General features: G+C 36.0%; 1 protein-coding gene across 1 annotated transcript; it reads left to right on the forward strand.

Annotated features, from left to right (window-relative positions):
• The first annotated feature begins 18,899 nt into the window (after positions 1-18,899).
• On the forward strand, positions 18,900-20,673 carry med31 (mediator complex subunit 31). The gene is made up of 4 exons (XM_026255356.1): positions 18,900-19,084; positions 19,370-19,444; positions 19,686-19,782; positions 20,031-20,673. Exons 1-4 carry the CDS (start codon positions 19,063-19,065, stop codon positions 20,248-20,250), a joined length of 414 nt encoding a protein of 137 aa, XP_026111141.1. The 5' UTR covers positions 18,900-19,062; the 3' UTR covers positions 20,251-20,673.
• Positions 20,674-20,931: the final 258 nt, after the last annotated feature.

A 20,931-nucleotide genomic window follows, 5' to 3' on the forward strand; every position in this document is an offset into this window, starting at 1 on the left:
CCATCGCCACCCCGGTGGGATCAGGTAAACTGTGCCCAGCGGGCACATGCATTCACAATATCCCTCTGGCAGTGAGGTTTTAAAGGATATGGCAGTTAAAGGGTTAATCCGAATCATCTAGACTTTAAAATCACATTCACAGAACAATATATATATATATAACTTTAGTAACACTTTACAATAAGATTCCATTCATAAACATTATGTTAACATGAACAATATTTATATAGCATTCATTCATGTCAGTTAATATTCCAAACTTAAACATTAAAACATTGTTTTATTGTGATTTTTTTCCAAGCACATTTTACCAATTCCAAACCATATCAATCTTAATAACTACCATTATTTTTTATTTAATCATTTATGAGTGCTATACAATAGTCCAGGAAAGCTGGAAGAGAAAAACAGGTCAAGAAGAACTAACAAAAAGAATTGCAAAATAATTAGGAAATAATGTGAAGATTAATTTTTAGTCAATTCTGCAAGACAGACTTTCAGGAAAGGAGGTGGAATAAAAATGAGCTCCTAAATCTTAATCCTCAAACCATCGAACAAGAGGAGGTGGTGCTGGTCCTTCACGAGTCTCTTTAATCTGTTCATAAAGCCTATATATAAAGCCTTAATATATAGTATTTCACAATACTTCATGGTATTCTAATTAAATCATTTTTTGGAATCTTAAGTCTCTCAGAGCCTGACACCGAGTAATTCTGGAGACTCCAGGAAAGTGGCAGTTCTGTAAAATGTTGGCGCTGGAGACTAAATGCTCCCTGATAGTTTCACACCTAATTCACTTAACACACACACACACATTACCTACAGTGACAGAGGAACAGAGTGACATCAGATGTATGATAGTTTTTTTAATTTTCTATCATCCATATAGTGTTGTATAGTCATGAAACTATTGTCATGAGACCAGTCATTCTGAGGAAATATGCCTCAGAATGACTGGTCTTCTATGTGTACATTTTTTTTGAAGTGTTTAGAAGCTGCACTTTAAAAAAATAAAAAGACATTTACTGGTTCCTTTTTTACTATTATTTCAAAAAATCACCACGACAAAACCATTCAAGCTATCCCAAATTCATTCACACCTGTTCTGTAAGATTAATTCTTTAAACAGTGGTAAAAGAGGATGTGGTGCTGAACCTTCAAGAGTCACTCAAAACGTATCTGTCCATAAAGCCTATAAAGAATTATTCTTAATATACAGTTCACAATACTTCAGCTTGTTATTCTAATTAAGTGAGGGATCATTTTATCAGTAAAATTCCTAAAATACATATTATTTTATTTGAAAGATTTCTATAAATTATTTAAATCATACTCGTTTCTACAATAATTATTTAAAAGTAATCCTATAGCTCCCTCTGGTGGCCATTATAGGTACTAAGAATTGCAAGCTTGATTTATAAGTTATGATAGTTTTAATTTTATGCTGGCTCTTGAAAAGGATAAAGCTATGAAACTTACTGTGCTTCCTTCAAATGAGGACTTCTACTTATATAAAAAATTATGAAGAGTTAGGATGAAAAATTTTAAAGATATAGTAAAATAACTATTGTATTTTTTATGTTACTTTAATAAATCTCTATGGCAACACCATTTAAGCTATCCTAAACCCATTCACAATTTAACATCTCAGTATATTGGCATCATGTTGAAAAAGGAGTATGGAGTAGTATGAGGAGGAGTATGAATTCATTTACAGGCTGATTTTATCATAAATCCACAATAAAATTTCTGAGTTCTGTATCAATCTGTGTTGTTGTTTGTTTATTTTTATCTTTTATTTTTCATAGGAAGATAACTGACCCTTTACTCTCCTTTTTAATAAATGTGCTTATAAACCAAGGACAAGCTATTTATAGCTGTATTTATAAACTGCTTACTACTGACTATTAATATTGGGACAAGGCTTTATAAAGCATGAACTGACTATTTACTAATGAGTGCAGTTATTATAAAGTGTTATCAATGAATTTGCTAATGTTAACAAATTAGACATTATTTTACAGTGTTATCAAATCCTTAAATGACTCATAAGCATTTGTGAAAGTTCTGCTTGCATTACAGCTTAGTATTGATCTGTGAGCTGAACAGATTTACTGTTACATCTATGAGATTATGTAAATTCAAATAAATATAATGTCACAGGATGTCATAGGTCAGTATCAAATGAGTTTGAAATTATTATTTGCAGCACAAATAAGTTTTTTTTAGGATTTTTAAAAATACCTAAAACTTACAGAAAAAGGTTAAGGCCTAAGCTATTTCTATGTGAGTGGCTAAATTTATTTTTGTTTTCATAATTGTAATACACAAACTATGAAATTATACAAAATGTATAAAAAGGTAAATAAATAAATACGCACACATTAAAAAAGCAGCCAAGTCGAATGAGTTTCCTTTTTTATATAGATTAAAATTGAAGACAGAAGCAAGTGGTAAATGTGGTCACTTTAATATTCAAATCCAGTAGATCCAGTTTATGTTCACGTGGCTGTTTTCGTTTATATTCGCCAAGCTATTATGTGTTTTGAAATAATCTTGTCCGTTATGTGTTCGTTCGTACGACGAAAGGCAGAATCCTGCAGCTCCAGAGATACATGTTATTCTGCCAGTCGCGCTTTCAAATAGTCTTGCACACTTAAACAGGTCACAAACACCTGCATTTAGCTCTTGTAGTGTTACAATGGGTTTATTGTGTGCATTTGTGGTAATATTTTATTTAAAAAAGCTCTTAAACAAGAATAAATTCGTTTGTTTTGAGCTCGACACTGTACGCGCTGATCGGAGGCGGTGATTTCAGATAGGCAGCCGCAAATATTTCATTTTCACACAAACAGTTCAAAAACATCTGAATTTAGCTCTTGGTGTGTTCTAATTGGTTGATTGTGTGATATCGCTGTAATAATTTATTTTTAAAAGCTTTAAAACAGGAATAAATTCGTTTTCTCTGAGCTCTTTACTCCAGACACTCGTGATCACAGCGGTGATTCATCTCTCCTATTTCTCACGTATCTCTGGCCAGAAATAATTTATCCATGAGCCCTGAACCGGTAATAATCAGATATGTTGGTTTAGCTTGTCAGTGTGAATTAAATCTAAGTATTTATTTGTATTTTTAACCGATTTAAAAGTGAAAGTAAAAGTTCGGGAATTGAACCTGTAGGGGCGCAATTTCTCTCAGACAATGGAAGTCTGAAGCACATATACTCAAACAGAGGGACAGCGTGAGATGAGATGTCTGACAGTTTTTTTATTTTCTGTTATCCATACAGTGTTGTAAAGTCGTTAAACTATGCATATTTCCTCAGAATGACTTTTTCATCTGTATGAAAAAATTCTTTGACGTGTTTGGAAGCTGCAATTTAAAAATACAATAATGATTCCCTTTGTAAGGTCATTTAAAAAAATCACCACGGCAAAACCATTCAAGCTATCCAAAATCCATTCACAATTTAAGTTCCTATCAGAAATACTGATGTGTGTTCAGAGTTTTGTGAAATTCTAAGTATGTTATTTGCCTCAAAATCACCTGAGAAGTATTCCAGTTTGACATGTTGCCACGGCAACAATTTTTTAGATATCAATATCCCCCTTGCAGATTTATATCGGCTGTGTTTTAACATTATTCTGATGAAGTTTGAAGCAAATCGAGTAATAATAAGATGCTGAATTCAAATCATTTTGAAAATGACACACTTCCTTCTGCCAGTTGGTGGCGCTATAACTTTGACTCCTAATAGTCACATATATGCGATCGACATCATACAACGAATAATCTGATGAAGTTTGATTAAAATCAGGAAATGTATGTGGACGGTATTAGACACTTCCTGTTTCTCATTTCTCGCCATAATTTCAACGCCTCGCCACGAGCAAACCGTTCGAGATATCAAAAATCCCCTGGCAATTTTTCATCCCCCGTGTCTTGAGATCATGTTGACCGAGTTTGGCGGCAATCGAGAAAAAAACCTATGACAAGTATTTCAAATTCCAGAGCATGCGCTTTTTACATAACTCTAAATAGCTGACTTCCTGATGGGCGGAGCCTATGACATGCAATACGAAAGTTGTTTGGCACGATGAGATCTATATGTGTACTGAGTTTCATATGAATATGTGCAAGTATGTGTGAGCTATACATCAACTTTTCTGACTGTGTTCCAGGGGGCGCCGTAGAGCCCCTGTGCCACGCCCGGGTCCCAGCCTCTGCAGGCTCCTAAAGGCCACAGATTCCAAAGTGTGCGCAAATTTTCAAGAGTTTTTGAGTATGTTAAGGACCCCAAAAGCCCCCACAACTTTGACGAAAAATTTGAATACTAAACCCTAAATAGCCAACTTCCTGTTGGGCGGAGCCTATGATATGCAATACAAAAGTTGTTTGGATTGATGAGATTTATATGTGTACCGAGTTTCATACGTCTACGAGCAAGAATGTATGATATATGGCCCTCCATATTCCAGGGGGCGCTGTAGAGCCCCTGTGCCACGCCCGTGTATCAGTCTCTGCCCGGCCCTAATGGCCGCAGGTTCCAATCTGTGTGCCAATTTTCAAGACTTTTTAAGCACGTTAAGGGCCCCAAAAGCCCCCGAGACGTTGGAAAAAAAAAAAAAAAAAATAATAATAATAATAATAATAATAATAAAAAATAATCCTAAGGAAAACAATAGGCCTCTCGCCCTTTGGGCTTGAGCCCTAAAAATAATCCTAAGGAAAACAATAGGGCTCTCGCCCTCCAGGCTTGAGCCCTAATAATCCTTAGGGGAACAATAGGGCCCTGCGCCCATTGGCTCGGGCCCTAATAATCCTTAGGGGAACAATAGGGCTCTTCGCCCCTTCGGGCTTGAGCCCTAATAAGAATAATCCTTAGGGGAACAATAGGGCTCTTCGCCCCTTCGGGCTTGAGCACTAATAAGAAGAAGAATAATCCTTAGAAGAACAATAGGGCTCTTCGCCCCTTTGGGCTTGAGCCCTAATAATAAATATAGCTGCAAGCAGCGATGGCGGGCTCAAGCCACCAATGCCATCGCCACCCCGGTGGCATCAGGTAAACTGTGCCCAGCGGGCACATGCATTCACAATATCCCTCTGGCAGTGAGGTTTTAAAGGATATGGCAGTTAAAGGGTTAATCCGAATCATCTAGACTTTAAAATCACATTCACAGAACAATATATATATATATATATATATATATAACTTTAGTAACACTTTACAATAAGATTCCATTTATGAACATTATGTTATCATGAACAATATTTATATAGCATTCATTCATGTCAGTTAATATTCCAAACTTAAATATTAAAACATTGTTTTATTCTGATTTTTTTCCAAGCACATTTTACCAATTCCAAACCATATCAATCTTAATAACTACCATTATTTTTTATTTAATCATTTATGAGTGCTATACAATAGTCCAGGAAAGCTGGAAGAGAAAAACTCCTTATATTCATATGTGCAGAATTATTAGGCATGTTTTCTTTTACAGATGAAATGCGCTAAAAAAGAGTTTTAACTCAAACTGTAAAGTCGAAAATTATGAAATACCCATTAGAAATATCAAACACAAAGGCAATACAGAAATGGATAAGTTAAGACTTGACCATTATACAAAAAATGCTGACTGGGTCATGAGGTCAGAAAAGAAGAAGAAAAAAACAGGTCAAGAAGAACTGACAAAAAGAATTGCAAAATAATAAGGAATTAATGTGAAGATAAATTTTTAGTCAATTCTGCAAGACAGACTTTCAGGAAAGGAGGTGGAATAAAAATGAGCTCCTAAATCTTAATCCTGGATTCTGGAAGATATATTCCTCAAACCATCGGACAAGAGGAGGTGGTGCTGGTCCTTCACGAGTCACTCTAATCTGTTCATAAAGCCTATATATAAAGCCTTAATATATAGTATTTCACAATACTTCATGGTATTCTAATTAAATAATTTTTTGGAATCTTAAGTCTCTCAGAGCCTGACACAGAGTAATTCTGGAGACTCCAGGAAAGTGGCAGTTCTGTAAAATGTTGGCGCTGGAGACTAAATGCACCCTGATAGTTTCACACCTAATTCACTTAACACACACACAAACACACACACACACACACACACAGACACACTACCCACAGTGACAGAGGGACAGAGTGACATAAGATGTATGATAGTTTTTTAATTTTCTATCATCCATATAGTGTTGTATAGTCATGAAACTATGCATATTTCCTCAGAATGACTTGTCTTCTATGTGTACATTTTTTTGAAGTGTTTAGAAGCTGCACTTTAAAAAAAATATAAGACATTTACTGGTTACTTTTTTACTGTTATTTCAAAAAATCACCACGACAAAACCATTCAAGCTATCCAAAATTCATTTGCATCTGTTCTGTAAGATAAATTCTTTAAACAGTGGTAAAAGAGGATGTGGTGCTGATCCTTCAAGAGTCACTCAAAACATGTCTATCCATAAAGCCTATAAAGAATTATTCTTAATATACAGTTCACAATACTTCAGCTTGTTATTATAATTAAGTCAGGGTCATTTTATCAGTAAAATACATAAAATTCATATTATTTTTCTTTGAAAGATTTCTATAAATGATTTAAATCATACTTGTTTCTACAATAATTATTTAAAAGTAATCCTATAGCTCCATCTGGTGGCCATTATTGGTACTAAGAATTGCAAGCTTGATTTATAAGTTATGATAGTTTTAATTTTATGCTGGCTCTTGAAAATGATAAAGCTATGAAACTTACTGTGCTTCCTTCAAATGATGACTTCTACCTATATAAAAAATTATGAAGAGTTTGGAATGAAAAAATTTAAAGATATAGTAAAATAACTATTGTATTTTTTTATGTTACTTTAATAAATCGCTATGGCCACACCATTTAAGGTATCCTAAACCCTTTCGCAATTTAACATTTTCAGTATATTGGCTTCATGTTAAAAAAAAGTTTGGTGTGAACTACTTGTGTCTTCTTGGAGGAGTATGAATTAATTTACAGGCTGATTTTATCATAAATCCACAATAGAATTTCTGAGCTCTGTATCAATCTGTGTTGTTGTTTGTTTATTTTTATTTTTTTATTTTTCATAGGAAGATAACTGACCCTTTACTCTCCTTTTTAATAAATGTGCTTATAAACCAAACACAAGCTATTTATAGCTGTATTTATAAACTGCTTACTACTGACTATTAATATTGGGACAAGGCTTTATAAAGCATGAACTGACTATTTACTTTTTGAGTTTGAAATTATTATTTGCAGCACAAATAAGGTTTTTTGGGATTTTTAAAAATCCCTAAAACTGTCAGAAAAGGATAAGGCCTAAGATTTCTATGTGAGTGGCTAAATTTATTTGTTTTTATAACTATAATGCATAAACTATGAAATTATACAAAATGTATAAAAAAGTACAACAGTTATTGTTTTCCAATGTTTTTTATTTATTTTTTTTTTATTTTTTGGGATTTACATTTAAAAAAATAGCCTACTGCAATCATTCTAAACAGCTTGACTAAAACCTGTTAATATTTATTATAGACCACTGTAACTGTGTATAATCTAACAAACAAGTTTATTATGAAAATAAAAGTGTGTACACCAGATAAATTGGACGATAAAGAAATTGCTAACAATAGTATAATAGAGCATGTTTTATGTTTTTAGGCGTTTAGATGCAGAAATTGACAAATAAAATGTAAAATAAAATGTAATTGATTTAATTAAATATAGATTAATTATTGTTAGAGCAAAATAATAAATAAATAAATACGTACACACATTAAAAAAGCACCCAAGATGAATGAATTTCATTTTTTATATAGATTAAAATTGAAGACAGAAGCAGCTGGTATATGCGGTCACTTAATATTAAAATCCAGTAGATCCGTTTCAGATATATTTCTCAACAGTTTATGTTCACGTGGCTGTTGTTGTTTATGGTCGCCAAGCTATTATGTATTTTGAAATAATCTTGTCCGTGATGTGTTCGTTCGTACGACGAAAGGCAGAATCCTGCAGCTCCAGAGATATATGTTATTCTGCCAGTTGCGCTTTCAAATAGTCTTGCACACTTAAACGGGTCACAAACACCTGCATTTAGCTCTTGTAGTGTTACAATGGGTTTATTGTGTGCATTTGTGGTAATATTTTATTTAAAAAAGCTCTTAAACAAGAATAAATTCGTTTATTTTTTGAGCTGGACACTGTACGCGCTGATCGGAGGCGGTGATTTCAGATAGGCAGCCACAAATATTTCATTTTCACACAAACAGTTCAAAAACATCTGAATTTAGCTCTTGGTGTGTTCTAATTGGTTGATTGTGTGATATCGCTGTAATAATTTATTTTTAAAAGCTTTAAAACAGGAATAAATTCGTTTTTTCTGAGCTCTTTACTCCAGACGCTCGTGATCACAGCGGTGATTCATCTCTCCTATTTCTCACGTATCTCTGGCCAGAAATAATTTATCCATGAGCCCTGAACCGGTAATAATCAGATATGTTGGTTTAGCTTGTCAGTGTGAATTAAATCTAAGTATCTATTTGTATTTTTAACCGATTTAAAAGTGAAAGTAAAAGTCCGGGAATTGAACCTGTAGGGGCGCTATTTCTCTCAGACAATGGAAGTCTGAAGCACATATACTCAAACAGAGGGACAGAGTGAGATGAGATGTCTGACAGTTTTTTAATTTTCTGTTATCCATACAGTGTTGTAAAGTCGTGAAACTATCCATATTTACTCAGAATGACTTTTTTTCTGTACGAAAAAAGGTTTTGAAGTGTTTGGAATTTAAAAATGCAAGAAAATTAATAATTCAATTTTTTATGTCATTTAAAAAAATCACCACGACAAAACCGTTTAAGCTATCCAAAATCCATTGGCAATTTAAGTTGTGTAAAATGTTTTGGCATCATGTAGACAAAGTTTGGTGTGTATAGTGTTACTCTCCTCTGAGCAGTATGCCTTAATTCACAGCTAAATGTAAAAAAAAATCCACATTCAATAGCTGACTTCCTGTTGATCGTAGCTGATGACTGTGAATTAGAAAGTTGTCCGTCTTGATAAGAAAAATTTTTGTACCGAGTTTGGTGTCTGTAGCTAAAACTAACCCCGCCACTTTTGACAAAAGGTGGCGCTATAGAGTGCCTCTTCCACGCCCTCTTATGAACTTTTGCCAGTGTCTAGTTATCATAAATACTGATATGTGTTCTGAGTTTGATGAAATTCTAAGCATGTTATATGCCTCAAAATCACCTGAGAAGTATTCCAGTTTAACATGTTGCCACGGCAACAATATTTTTAGATATCAATATCCCCCCAGCAGATTTATATCGGCTGTGTTTTAACATTATTCTGATGAAGTTTGAAGCAAATAGAGTAAAAATAAGATGCTGAATTCAAATCATTTTGAAAATGACACACTTCCTGCTGCCAGTTGGTGGCGCTATAACTTTGACTCCTAATAGTCACATATATGCGATCGACATCATACAACGAATAATCTGATGCAGTTTGATTAAAATCAGGAAATGTATGTGGATGGTATTAGACACTTCCTGTTTCTCATTTCTCGCCATAATTTCAACACCTCGCCACGAGCAAACCGTTCGAGATATCAAAAATCCCCTGGCAATTTTTCATCCCCAATGTCTTGAGATCATGTTGACCGAATTTGGTGGCAATCGGCAAAAAAACCTATGACAAGTATTTCAAATTCCAGAGCATGCGCTTTTTACATAACTCTAAATAGCTGACTTCCTGTTGGGCGGAGCCGAATGACATGCAGTACGAAAGTTGTTCAGCACGATGAGCTCTATATGTGTACTGAGTTTCATATTAATACGAGCAAGTATGTGTGAGCTATACATCAACATTTATGACTGTGTTCCAGGGGGCGCCATAGAGCCCCTGTGCCACGCCCGGGTCCCAGCCTCTGCAGGCTCCTAAAGGCCACAGATTCCAAAGTGTGCGCAAATTTTCAAGAGTTTTTGAGTATGTTAAGGACCCCAAAAGCCCCCACAACTTTGACGAAAAATATGAATACTAAACCCTAAATATCCAACTTCCTGTTGGGCGGAGCCTATGACATGCAGTACAAAAGTTGTTTGGTTTGATGAGATCTACATGTGTACCGAGTTTCGTGTGTCTACGTGCAAGTATGTATGATATATGGCCCTCAGTATTCCAGGGGGCGCTGTAGAGCCCCTGTGCCACGCCCGTGTATCAGTCTCTGCCCGGCCCTAATGGCCGCAGGTTCCAATGTGTGTGCCAATTTTCAAGACTTTTTAAGCATGTTAAGGGCCCCAAAAGCCCCCGAAACCTTGAAGAAAAATAATAATAATAACAAATTAAAGCTGCAAGCAGCGATGAACGGGCCCTCGCACCCGGGCTCGCCGGCAGCGAGTGACTTTAGTAAATAGGTGAACGGTGAGAAATATGCATTTAAACTCATAAATATAAGTAGAATATATCAATGTTTATTCCATATATGTGCCAATTTTCCTGTTGCCAGCAGGTGGCGCTATCATTATAATGGAATCTTGGCCTTCAGATGTGTTCAGGGCAGGACTCTTATCGAACATGTGAAGTTTGGGGAAGATTGAAAATTTTATGCCTCAGTTACAACAACTTCTCTTGCTGTGGCGAGACGTCAAATTTTGTCATGGCGCCATGGACACGCCCTTTAACAAAAACTCAAGATCTCCACAATTTAACATTGCTCAGGCCTTAAGATTAGACTGACCACAAAAAATACATTAATGTCACAAGATTTCTAGGAGTAGTTTGTCACAGCGTAAAACATGTCACTTCCTGTTGCCAGCAGGTGGCGCTATGACTATAACTGAATATGGGCATGTAGCTCTGTTAAGGGCAGAAGTCTTATCTAACATGTGAAGTTTGGGGCAGATTGGACATTGTATGTCTGAGTTACAGCAACTTCCTTTTTCATGGCGAAACATCGAAATCTGTCAGGTCGCCATGGACACGCCCTTTAACGAAACCTCAAGATCTTCGCAATTTAACATCGCAAAGGCCTTTAGATTTAACTGACCAAGTTTGGTGGTGATCTGAATAAATCTCCAGGAGGAGTTTTTTAAAGTACATCCCCAGAAAATGGCAAAAACAACGCCAATTTTGCAGAGAAAATTCTAAATAACCGACTTCCTGTTGGGATTCGGATTTCCTACCAAGAGACTTTGTGGTAGGCATTTACTAATATTAAAAAATGAGACATTATTTTAATTTGTTACCAAATACTTAAGTAATTAAAAGTGTTTTGTTATAAATTTATTGACCTATAAGCATTTGTGAAATAGTTCTGCTTGCATCACAGCTTGGTCGTCATCTGTGAGCTGAACAGTTTTACTGTTACATCCATGAGATTATATCAATTCAGATTAATGTCAATCACAGGGTGTCAGAGGTCAGTATCAAATGAGTTTGAAATTATGGACCCACTTTATATTAAGTGGCCTTAACTACTATGTACTTACATTTTAATTAATAATTTAGTACAATGTACTTATTGTGTACATACATGTTTTTACATTGTACTTATATTAAAAAATAAAAACTACATGTAATTACATCTGTATTTAATTTCTGTAATTGCATTTATAAATACACTGTTGACCCATACTTTACACCTTAACCCACCTTTAAACTTACCCATACCTCCAACCCTCTCCCTAACCTTACCCCTATCCCACCTCAATAGCAGCAAAAGTGTTTTACAATACAATATGAACACAATCCACAATACATTGTACTTATTTTTTTATGTAAGTACATAGTAGTTAAGGCCACCTAATATAAAGTGGGACCGAAATGATTATTTGCAGCACAAATAAGTATTTTTAGAATTTTTTTTAAATCAATGAAACTGTCAGAAAAGGATACGGCCTAAGAGATTTCTTAAGCTGTAATGAAAACAGCACAATTAGCAAAAAAAAAAAAAAAAAAAAAACAATTTAAAATAATATTTTTTTTCTGGTGATTAAAGAGATGTTTAAGTCCCTCTCTCTCTCCCTGTCTGTCTGCCACTCAGCTCATGCCCATCCCCCACTCACACACACACACACTCAGTAAGCACACATACATTCCTCAAACAGAGGGACAGAGTGAGATGAGATGTCTGACAGTTTTTTAATTTTCTTTTAATCATACAGTGTCGTAAAGTCATGAAACTATGCATATTTCCTCAGAATGATTTGATCTCTGTATGAGAAAATGCTTTTAAGTGTTTGGAAGCTGCAATTTAAAGATACAAGACAGTTAATGATTCCTTTTTTGACTGTCATTTCAAAAAATCACCACGACAAAACCGTTCAAGCTAACCAAAATCCGTTTGCAATTTAAGTTCCTCAATGTTTTTGCAACATGTAGATAAAGTTTGGTGAGTATAGTGAACTTTTCCTCTGAGAAGTATGGATTAAATCACAGCTCAATTTTTTTTTCAAAAATCCATATTCAAATCAAAATAGCCGACTTCCTGTTGGTCGTAGCTGAAAAACAATATACGTAACGAGTTTGGTGTCTGTAGCTAAAACTAACCCCCCCACTTTTGACAAAAGATGGCGCTATAGAGTGCCTCTTCCACACCCTTGTAAAAGCTTTTTCCATTGTCCAGCTATCAATAATACTGATATGTGTTTTGAGTTTCATGTAAATCTGAGGTTGTTATCTGCCTCAAAATCACCATAACAGAATATTCACGTTTGACACGTTGCCATGGCAACAATATATAAGATATCAATATTCCCACGACAGGTTTATATCGGCCATGCTTTGTCATTATTCTGATGAAGTTTGAAGCAAATCGAGTAAAAATAAGATGCTGAATTCAAAGCATTTTGAAAATGACTCAATTTCCTGCTGCCAGTTGGTGGCGCTATAACATTGACTCTTAATAGTCACATATATACGATCGGTATCATACTTCGAACAAACCGATGAAGTTTGATCAAACTCAGGTAATGTATGTGGATGTTATTAGGCATTTCCTGTTTCTAATTTTTTGCCCTAAATTCAACGCCACGCCACGGGCAAACCCTTCGAGATATCAAAAATCCCCTCGCAATTTTTCATCCCCAATGTCTTGAGATCATGTTCACCGAGTTTCGAAGCAAACGGTTGAAAGTCCTCAGAGGAGTATTTCAAATTCTAGAGCATGCTTTTTTTAAACAGCCCTGAATAGCTGACTTCCTGTTGGGCGGAGCCTATGACATAGAGTGCAAAAGTTGTTCAGCTCAATGAGATCTATAAGTGTACTGAGTTTCATATAAATACATGCAAGTGTGTGTGAGCTATGGTTCAAGGTTTCTGACTGTGTTCCAGGAGGCGCTGTAGAGCCCCTGTGCCACGCCCGGGTCCCAGCCTCTGTGGCGTCCTGATGGCCGCAGGTTCCAATGTGTGTGCCAATTTTCAAGAGTTTTTGAGTATGTTAAGGCCCCCAAAAACCCCCGGAAGGTTCATAAAAAATAAAAATAATAAGAAGAAGAATAATCCTTAGGGGAACAATAGGGCCCTGCGCCCATTGGCTCGGGCCCTAATAATCCTAAGGAAAACAATAGGGCTCTCGCCCTCCAGGCTTGAGCCCTAATAATAATAATCCTAAGGAAAACAATAGGGCTCTCGCCCTCCAGGCTTGAGCCCTAATAATAATAATAAGAAGAATAATCCTTAGAAGAACAATAGGGCTCTTCGCCCCTTTGGGCTTGAGCCCTAATAATAATCCTTAGGGGAACAATAGGGCTCTTCGCCCCTTCGGGCTTGAGCACTAATAATAATAATAATAATAATAATAATAAAAAACGAAGCAATTCCAAGAGGGTCCTCACACCATCGGTACTCGGGCCCTAATAATAAACAAAGCAGATACAAGAGGGTCCTCGCACCTCGGGCCCTAATTAATCTTCAGCCAGAAGATTGAACCCTAGGTCCAATTAGGTCAAACTAGGTCAACAAATATTCAGTCTCATTTTTTATCGCTACTTGTTTCAGTGGATTCAGTCGATACAGGTGTTGTTTAATGGGCTAGGAAGTACCCACATTGATTTCATGACACAACTTTGTAGTTCTCCCAGGCACATCAAAAAAGAGAGAGGGGTATTTTCAAATTACATGCACAACATCGTCTCTTTGGTAGGGTAACAATTGTTCAAGACGAGAATCTATACTACTCAAAACAACTGAATTTTCCAGATGCACCCCAAACCCTTGAAAGTCATCTGCCACATCATCCTCACAGTCCTGCTCAGAATTTACAAGGATATGGGCCGCAAGCAATGATGATGAGGGAAACTAAAAAATGTTTCTTGATCACATAAGGACCAAAGAATTTAGCTTGAAACAAAGACTCATGGATAGGAAGTAGAATATGAAGTATAGAAAGGACTCTCCAACACAGAAGTTACACGATAAACTTTTCTTATCGAAGCGCTTCTTCATTTTAGACTGCATGCCAGCCAGATGAGTTTTAGCGAAAGTACACGCCTGATGTAAACGTTCATGAAAAGAACTTACTGAAGCACTGACATAGGTTAACTAGATTTTCTTAGCAACTGCTCACTCAAGAGCTTTAATGGCCCATGAACAGTGTGCCCAAACACAGTGTCAATGGGACTAAAACCCCAAAACTCCTGAACCGACTCTCGTATAGCAAACATCAACGGCAATCCGTCTACCCAATCTTTTCCTGTCTCCATGCAGAAGGCACGGAGCATAGACTTCAACATCTGATGACCCCTTTCAAGAGCTCCCTGCGACTCTGGGTGGTAAGCACAAGACATTTGATGGGTTACTCCCAACTCAGGGAGCGTCTGTGCAAATACTTTTCGAGGTGAAGTTTGACCCCTGGTCAGACTGTTCGAGGCAGACCAAAAGTAGTACAGAACTTCACCAACTCTTTTATGATTAGAGGAGCTTTTATGGAGCGTAGCGGAATAGCCTCAACATAACACGTTGCACAGCACATAACTGTCACAATATACTGATACCCAGTTTTCGATTTGGGCAGTGGACCCACACAGTCGATTATCAACTATTTAAAATGTCATCCGAAGCCATTCAGTGGTTTAGGTCTTATTTGGGTAGAAGACAGCAGTGTGTCAGGGTTAACGAGGCTAAGTCTCCTCTGCAGATAAACAACACAGGAGTACCGCAAGGTTCTGTACTTGGCCCTCTGCTATTTACAATGTACATTAATGACTTACTAAAATGTGTCCACCACAACACCCAGCCTGGCAGGTGAGCACCTGACTCAGGCATTACATAACATCTCTAAATGGCTTGAGTTGTCGCATTTAACTCTTAATGCTAAAAAACAGTTTCCAGTAATTAAGACAGTGAATGAAGTCAAGTATCTAGGGATTATTCTAGATAAGAATTTAAAATTTGATCTGTAAGAAGGTAAATTTTTGCCCACATTTTGCACTTACCAAGAGTTAATTTTGGGTTTTGGTTATATGTTTGTGACTAAGATATTTTTTAGGGAATAATTTTTGATGGTTAATAGGCTAAATGTTTTTAGGGTTGTTTGCAAATGTCAGAGATGACATCACTGAATTCAATGATGAATTGCATTTAAAGGGTTAGTTCACCCAAAAAAAAAAAATCTAAATTATGTCATTAAAAACTCACCCTCATGTCGTTCCAAACCCGTGAGACCTCCATTCATCTTCAAAACACAGTTTAAGATACTTTAGATTTAGTCCGAGAGCTCTCAGTCCCTCCATTCAAACTGTGTGTATGGTATACTGTCCATGTCCAGAAAGGTAAGAGAAACATCATCAAAGTAGTCCATGTGTAGGAATTTTTTGAAGCATCAAAAATACATTTTGGTCCAATAATAGCAAAATCTACGACTTTATTCAGCATTGTCTTCTCTTCCGGTTCTGTTGTGAGACCGTTCACTGCAGCGTATGATATCTGGTTTGCGAACTAATCATTCGATGTAACCGGATCTTCTTGAACCAGTTCACCAAATCGAACTGAATTTTTTGGAATGGTTCACGTCTCCAATAAGCATTAATCCACAAATGACTTAAGCTGTTAACTTTTTTAATGTGGCTGACACTCCCTCTGAGTTCAAACAAACCAATATCCCGGAGTAATTAATTTACTCAAACAGTACACTGACTGAACTGCTGTGGAGAGAGAACTGATGATGAACACCTAGCCGAGCAAGATAACAAACAAAAGATTAACTTGTTCACGAGTCAAGAACCGTTTCTGTCAGGTGCGAGGAGCTGATGATACTGCGCATGTTTGATTCAGTGTGAAGCAGAATGACACACAGCGCACCTGAACCGAACTGATTCTGTGCTAATATTATGAGCACGAGTAAACCGAAGGCTTGAATCAAGGGCAATTTGAATCGAACTGTCCGAAAAAACTACTGGTGATTCAAAAACCGATGCAACCGGTTCTTGACTCGTGAATGAGTCAATCTTTTGTTCGTTATTCGGGCTAAGCTCGCTGTTCATATTCAGTTCTCTCTTCAAATCAGTTCATTCAGTTTGAGTAAATGAATTACTCCGGAATATTGGTTTGTTTTAACTCAGAAGGAGTGTAAGCCACATTAAAAAAGTTAACAGCTTAAGTCATTTGTGGATTAATGCTTATATGAGGTGTGAACCATTTCAAACAATTCAGTTTGATTTGGTGAACTGGTTCAAAAAGATCTGATTACATCAAATGATTTGTTCACGAACCGGATATCTTTTACTGCAGGGAACGTGCTCACAACAGACCCAGAAGAGAAGAAAATGCTGAATAAAGTCATAATTTTTGCTATTTTTGGACCAAAATGTATTTTCAATGCTTCAAAAAATTCTAACTGACCCTCTGATGTCACATGGACTACTTTGATGATGTTTTTCTTACCTTTCTGGACAAGGACAGTATACCATATACACATTTTCTGTTTTTTTCTGAAGATGAACGGAGGTCTCACGGGTTTGGAACGACATGAGGGTGAGTTATTAATGGCATAATTTTAATTTTTTGGGGTGAACTAACCCTTTAACTGTCATTTTGCATTATTGACACTGTTTTTCTAATGAATGTTGTTCAGTACCTTTGACGCAATGTATTTTGTTTAAAGCGCTATATAAATAAAGGTGACTTGAGTCACTTGACTTGACTTATGATCCCCTGCCTCTTTGTGCTACCTGTGGCCACACCTCTGAATGCCAGTCTTCTCATATGAGTGAATGGTAATAAATAGTCTTTGAAAATATCAGTCACCCTATAGGGAATTCTTAAATCCGAAATGCAAATTGATATGTACTGACATAGATTTAGATGCACTATACAACTTGGAATAAAAAAAATAAATAAATAAAAAAATAAAAAAACTATGCAAGCAATCTAAGCACTGATTTAGTTTCATAAAGTGGGTTGCCAAGACAGGGATTGTCATGAATATCATCGGCATTCTCTCCATTACCTTCCCTATTAACAGCTGGGCAAACACTACAGAAGTGTGAGAGGCTGAATCCCACCATCAATCTGCTGTCAAACTGCACCATTCAGCACTGTTCTCACCATGTTTTCAACCGAAAAGGCCAGACAGGGTCAGAGCCAGTGGCTGGTTTAACTGGAGATAATAGTGTGTCATTACTGTGATTGTGCAGTTCAGTTGTTGTTTATTGATGTAAATTTGTAAACAGTTCATAAAAATGCTATAATAAAGTTGCTTCAAAATCAGCTTTAGAGGATAATAAGTGTAAAGTCAAGAGGCTAACAATCATACAGATACTATGCATTTTAAGAAGAAATATGCATATACTTTTAAACAGTGGACAGCTGTTTACAACTTTGATCCTTAAAGGATTATCAGTTGCATTTGTTATTGTTTGTTGTGGAGTTCATCTGTAGGCTATAGAGTGCTATCAAAATAAAAAGCAAGACTACCAGTTTTTCACTTTTTGATTTGTATTCACTGGTTGTATCAATTTCCTGAATGATGGTAAATTATCAGAGTTTAAATTTTATTTCAAGTATATCAAAGGGAATGAGACATGAAGCACAAGAACAGCCAAAATGTTGGGGTTGAAGACAGATAAAACCATGAAACAACTTTATTCCATTACATGTACATTCAGATTTTATTACATGTAAGTTATATGTCACAGTCATACTACAATGACATTGTAAACTCAAAAAACAAATCAACAAGTAAAACAAGTGTGAGCTTTCACATTTTTATTTACGAAAATGTATAATTTTCCGAACCTAACGAAATAACTGGAGGCAGTTATTTTTCGCTGCACGTAGATCACAAACCTAAATCGGTTGTAAACGTTTTCGTCGTTTTTATCCAGAAAAAAAACACAGCTCCCATTTCCATTTATGCTGCGTTCCAGGCAGGTTTATAAGCTCGCAAGTCACGATTTCAAACCACGCCAAACTTCCTGAGCGCAAGGAATTGTAGCTAGATCATTAATTTTATTGCAACTTTACATTGTCCTAAAATCGTTTTTCAACGGGTGCGCTAATAGACATCATATATGTCTATGGGTGCGCTTGCATAAACACTGCATCCGTAGGCAATGTTATTCGTAGGGGCTGCCATTGTTGTTATGCGTGCTGTGTGACGTCGGAACTCGGAGTACATAGATCTAGTACGAAGTCACGGGTTTGACTGCCGTTCCAATGCACTTTCACGGGTTTAAGGTTGGAAAAACACGGGTAACGGGTTGCCTGGAAAGCGGCATTATTTTCAAGGAAGTACAAGTACTCACAAACATGGTAGACGCATAACAGCAACCATAGACATCATAGCAGAAACGGCTCAAAGCGGCCAATGAGGCGTCGAGGTGTTTATGTGGATATGACGACACACAACGACGGAAATGAAATGTCGTAAAACACTTTTACGACACCAGCCCGGGGTTTTCTGACAAATATGCCGGCACTGTAGATCTCTTCAAACAAAACGAAATATGTTGTGTCAGTAATCATATATATATTCATTAAAATATCAAATACTTTCTAGCTGTTACAATATCGTTTTCTCGCTAGACATCTGCCATGGCTGGTGTTATGGAAACAGGTTTGTAATTTGTTGATAGTGACTGTAAACGTGTTGTTTTTTCTAATATTAGCCCCGCAAACACAACGATAAGACAGTTGATTTGGTAAACGAAGACGGTTTTGATTTTATTGTGTGAGGTAATAAAACGTATACATGTCACTGTATATATTATGTTAGATCTAATTTAAAGTATGTTGAATTAAATTAACAAGTAGGGCTGTCCCGAAATATGTTGCATTTCGTTCAAGCAATGTTATTTTAAATAAAAAGCGTTGATAACCATCAAAATTCATACTTTCGCAGAGGATCAGGCAAGACACCGTTTCCAGCTTGAGTTGGAGTTTGTCCAGTGCCTAGCGAACCCGAACTATCTGAACTGTAAGAGCAAAAAATGACATTGTTTTTATTATTTGTTATTTAAAATACTTGGTTACAGTAATGCAGATATGGAAATAATTTAGGCATTTCACTTTTTAGTTTACCTCTAGCAGTTTCGATAACTACATATGAAACATGTTATTTATATTGTTAAATTTAGAAGATAGTTCATGTGTGTTTTCATATGTTTGGTTTTAAATCTTAAAAAAAAAAAAAAAAAATCCTGTTTTTGATTCTGCAGTTTTGGCTCAAAGAGGCTACCTGAGAGAGAAGCCTTTTGTCAATTACTTGAAGTATCTACTTTACTGGAAAGAACCAGAATATGCTAAATTCCTGAAGTAAGTTCATGTATAAAAAAGAAAGAAAAAAGTTACATTTTATTTTGTAAACTCATGTCATGTGAAAATTGTTAAATAATGATAATATATTTATTACATATTTTTATATGCTAGACCTCAGCTGGCTAAAGATGTTCAGACATTCTTCAATAAATACATTTTCCTCTTACAGTTATTTCTTACATATTTCTTACCTCTTATATATTTCACTTCTGTACAGTGGAGTCTAAATCTTTTTATTTCCTTAGATATCCTCATTGTCTGCACATGTTAGAGCTATTGCAGTATGAGCATTTCCGAAAGGAGCTGGTGAATGCGCAGTGTGCCAAGTTCATAGACGAACAGCAGATCCTGCACTGGCAGCATTACTCACGGAAGCGGACACGCCTGCAGCAAGCACTCGTGGAGCAACAGCAACAGCAACAGCAGCCGCAGGCTCCATCCCATGGCAACACCACATCCAAATGAAGCAGTCAAAATGCTCCTGCTGGGAATTATTCTTTCACAAAAGCCTTTTTATTTTATTTTTTTGCTAAAAAGTCATTTTCAAATAGGCTTTTTCCAAAATTTAAATAGGACTTGGAATTGAAAAATGCTCTCTGTAGGCCATAATGCTGTGTATGTTTATGAACAAAACTAGAGAAAGGTAAAATAGCTTTTAAGAAGGTAAGAGGAGAGTGATTAGATAGCGGTCTTTTAGTTGGTTTTTGCATCGTAAAAGAAGTCACACATTGAACTGAAATGTATTTAAATTCTGCATCAAACTTCGTTTATTAACAGCTCCATGTTATATGCTTTATCTTTTACCATATATTTGTATTATGTTTCTGTGTGCATTTTGGACAAAAATGGATACCCAATAAAGAAAAATAAGGCACATTTTAAAGCCAACAATTCTGTTGCATTACTTCATCTAATAAATAAATGAATTTGAATCTACATATGATGAAAACATTTAAATGAGGTAGAAAAACACAACACATTTGTTTCCACCGTCTGAACATTTTTACACCATGGAATCAAAGTAAATGAGGAAGCTAACTCTGCTACAGAAGAATAATTATTTGGCAGACTGGAATTTGTGCACTTTTGGATTGAAAACCAATAATTTGTTCCTGTGTTAATAAATGACAAAAATAGTGGGGTCTA

The sequence above is a fragment of the Carassius auratus genome, unplaced genomic scaffold, assembly GCF_003368295.1.
Source record: "Carassius auratus strain Wakin unplaced genomic scaffold, ASM336829v1 scaf_tig00042951, whole genome shotgun sequence".
NCBI classification, from domain to species: domain Eukaryota; kingdom Metazoa; phylum Chordata; class Actinopteri; order Cypriniformes; family Cyprinidae; genus Carassius; species Carassius auratus.

Coding starts and splice junctions, on each gene's coding strand:
- med31 (XM_026255356.1), top strand. CDS start 19,063: ATGGCTGGTGTTATGGAAACAG. Junction 19,445..19,685: donor GAACCCGAACTATCTGAACT/GTAAGAGCAAAA, acceptor TTGATTCTGCAG/TTTTGGCTCAAAGAGGCTAC. Junction 19,783..20,030: donor GAATATGCTAAATTCCTGAA/GTAAGTTCATGT, acceptor TTATTTCCTTAG/ATATCCTCATTGTCTGCACA.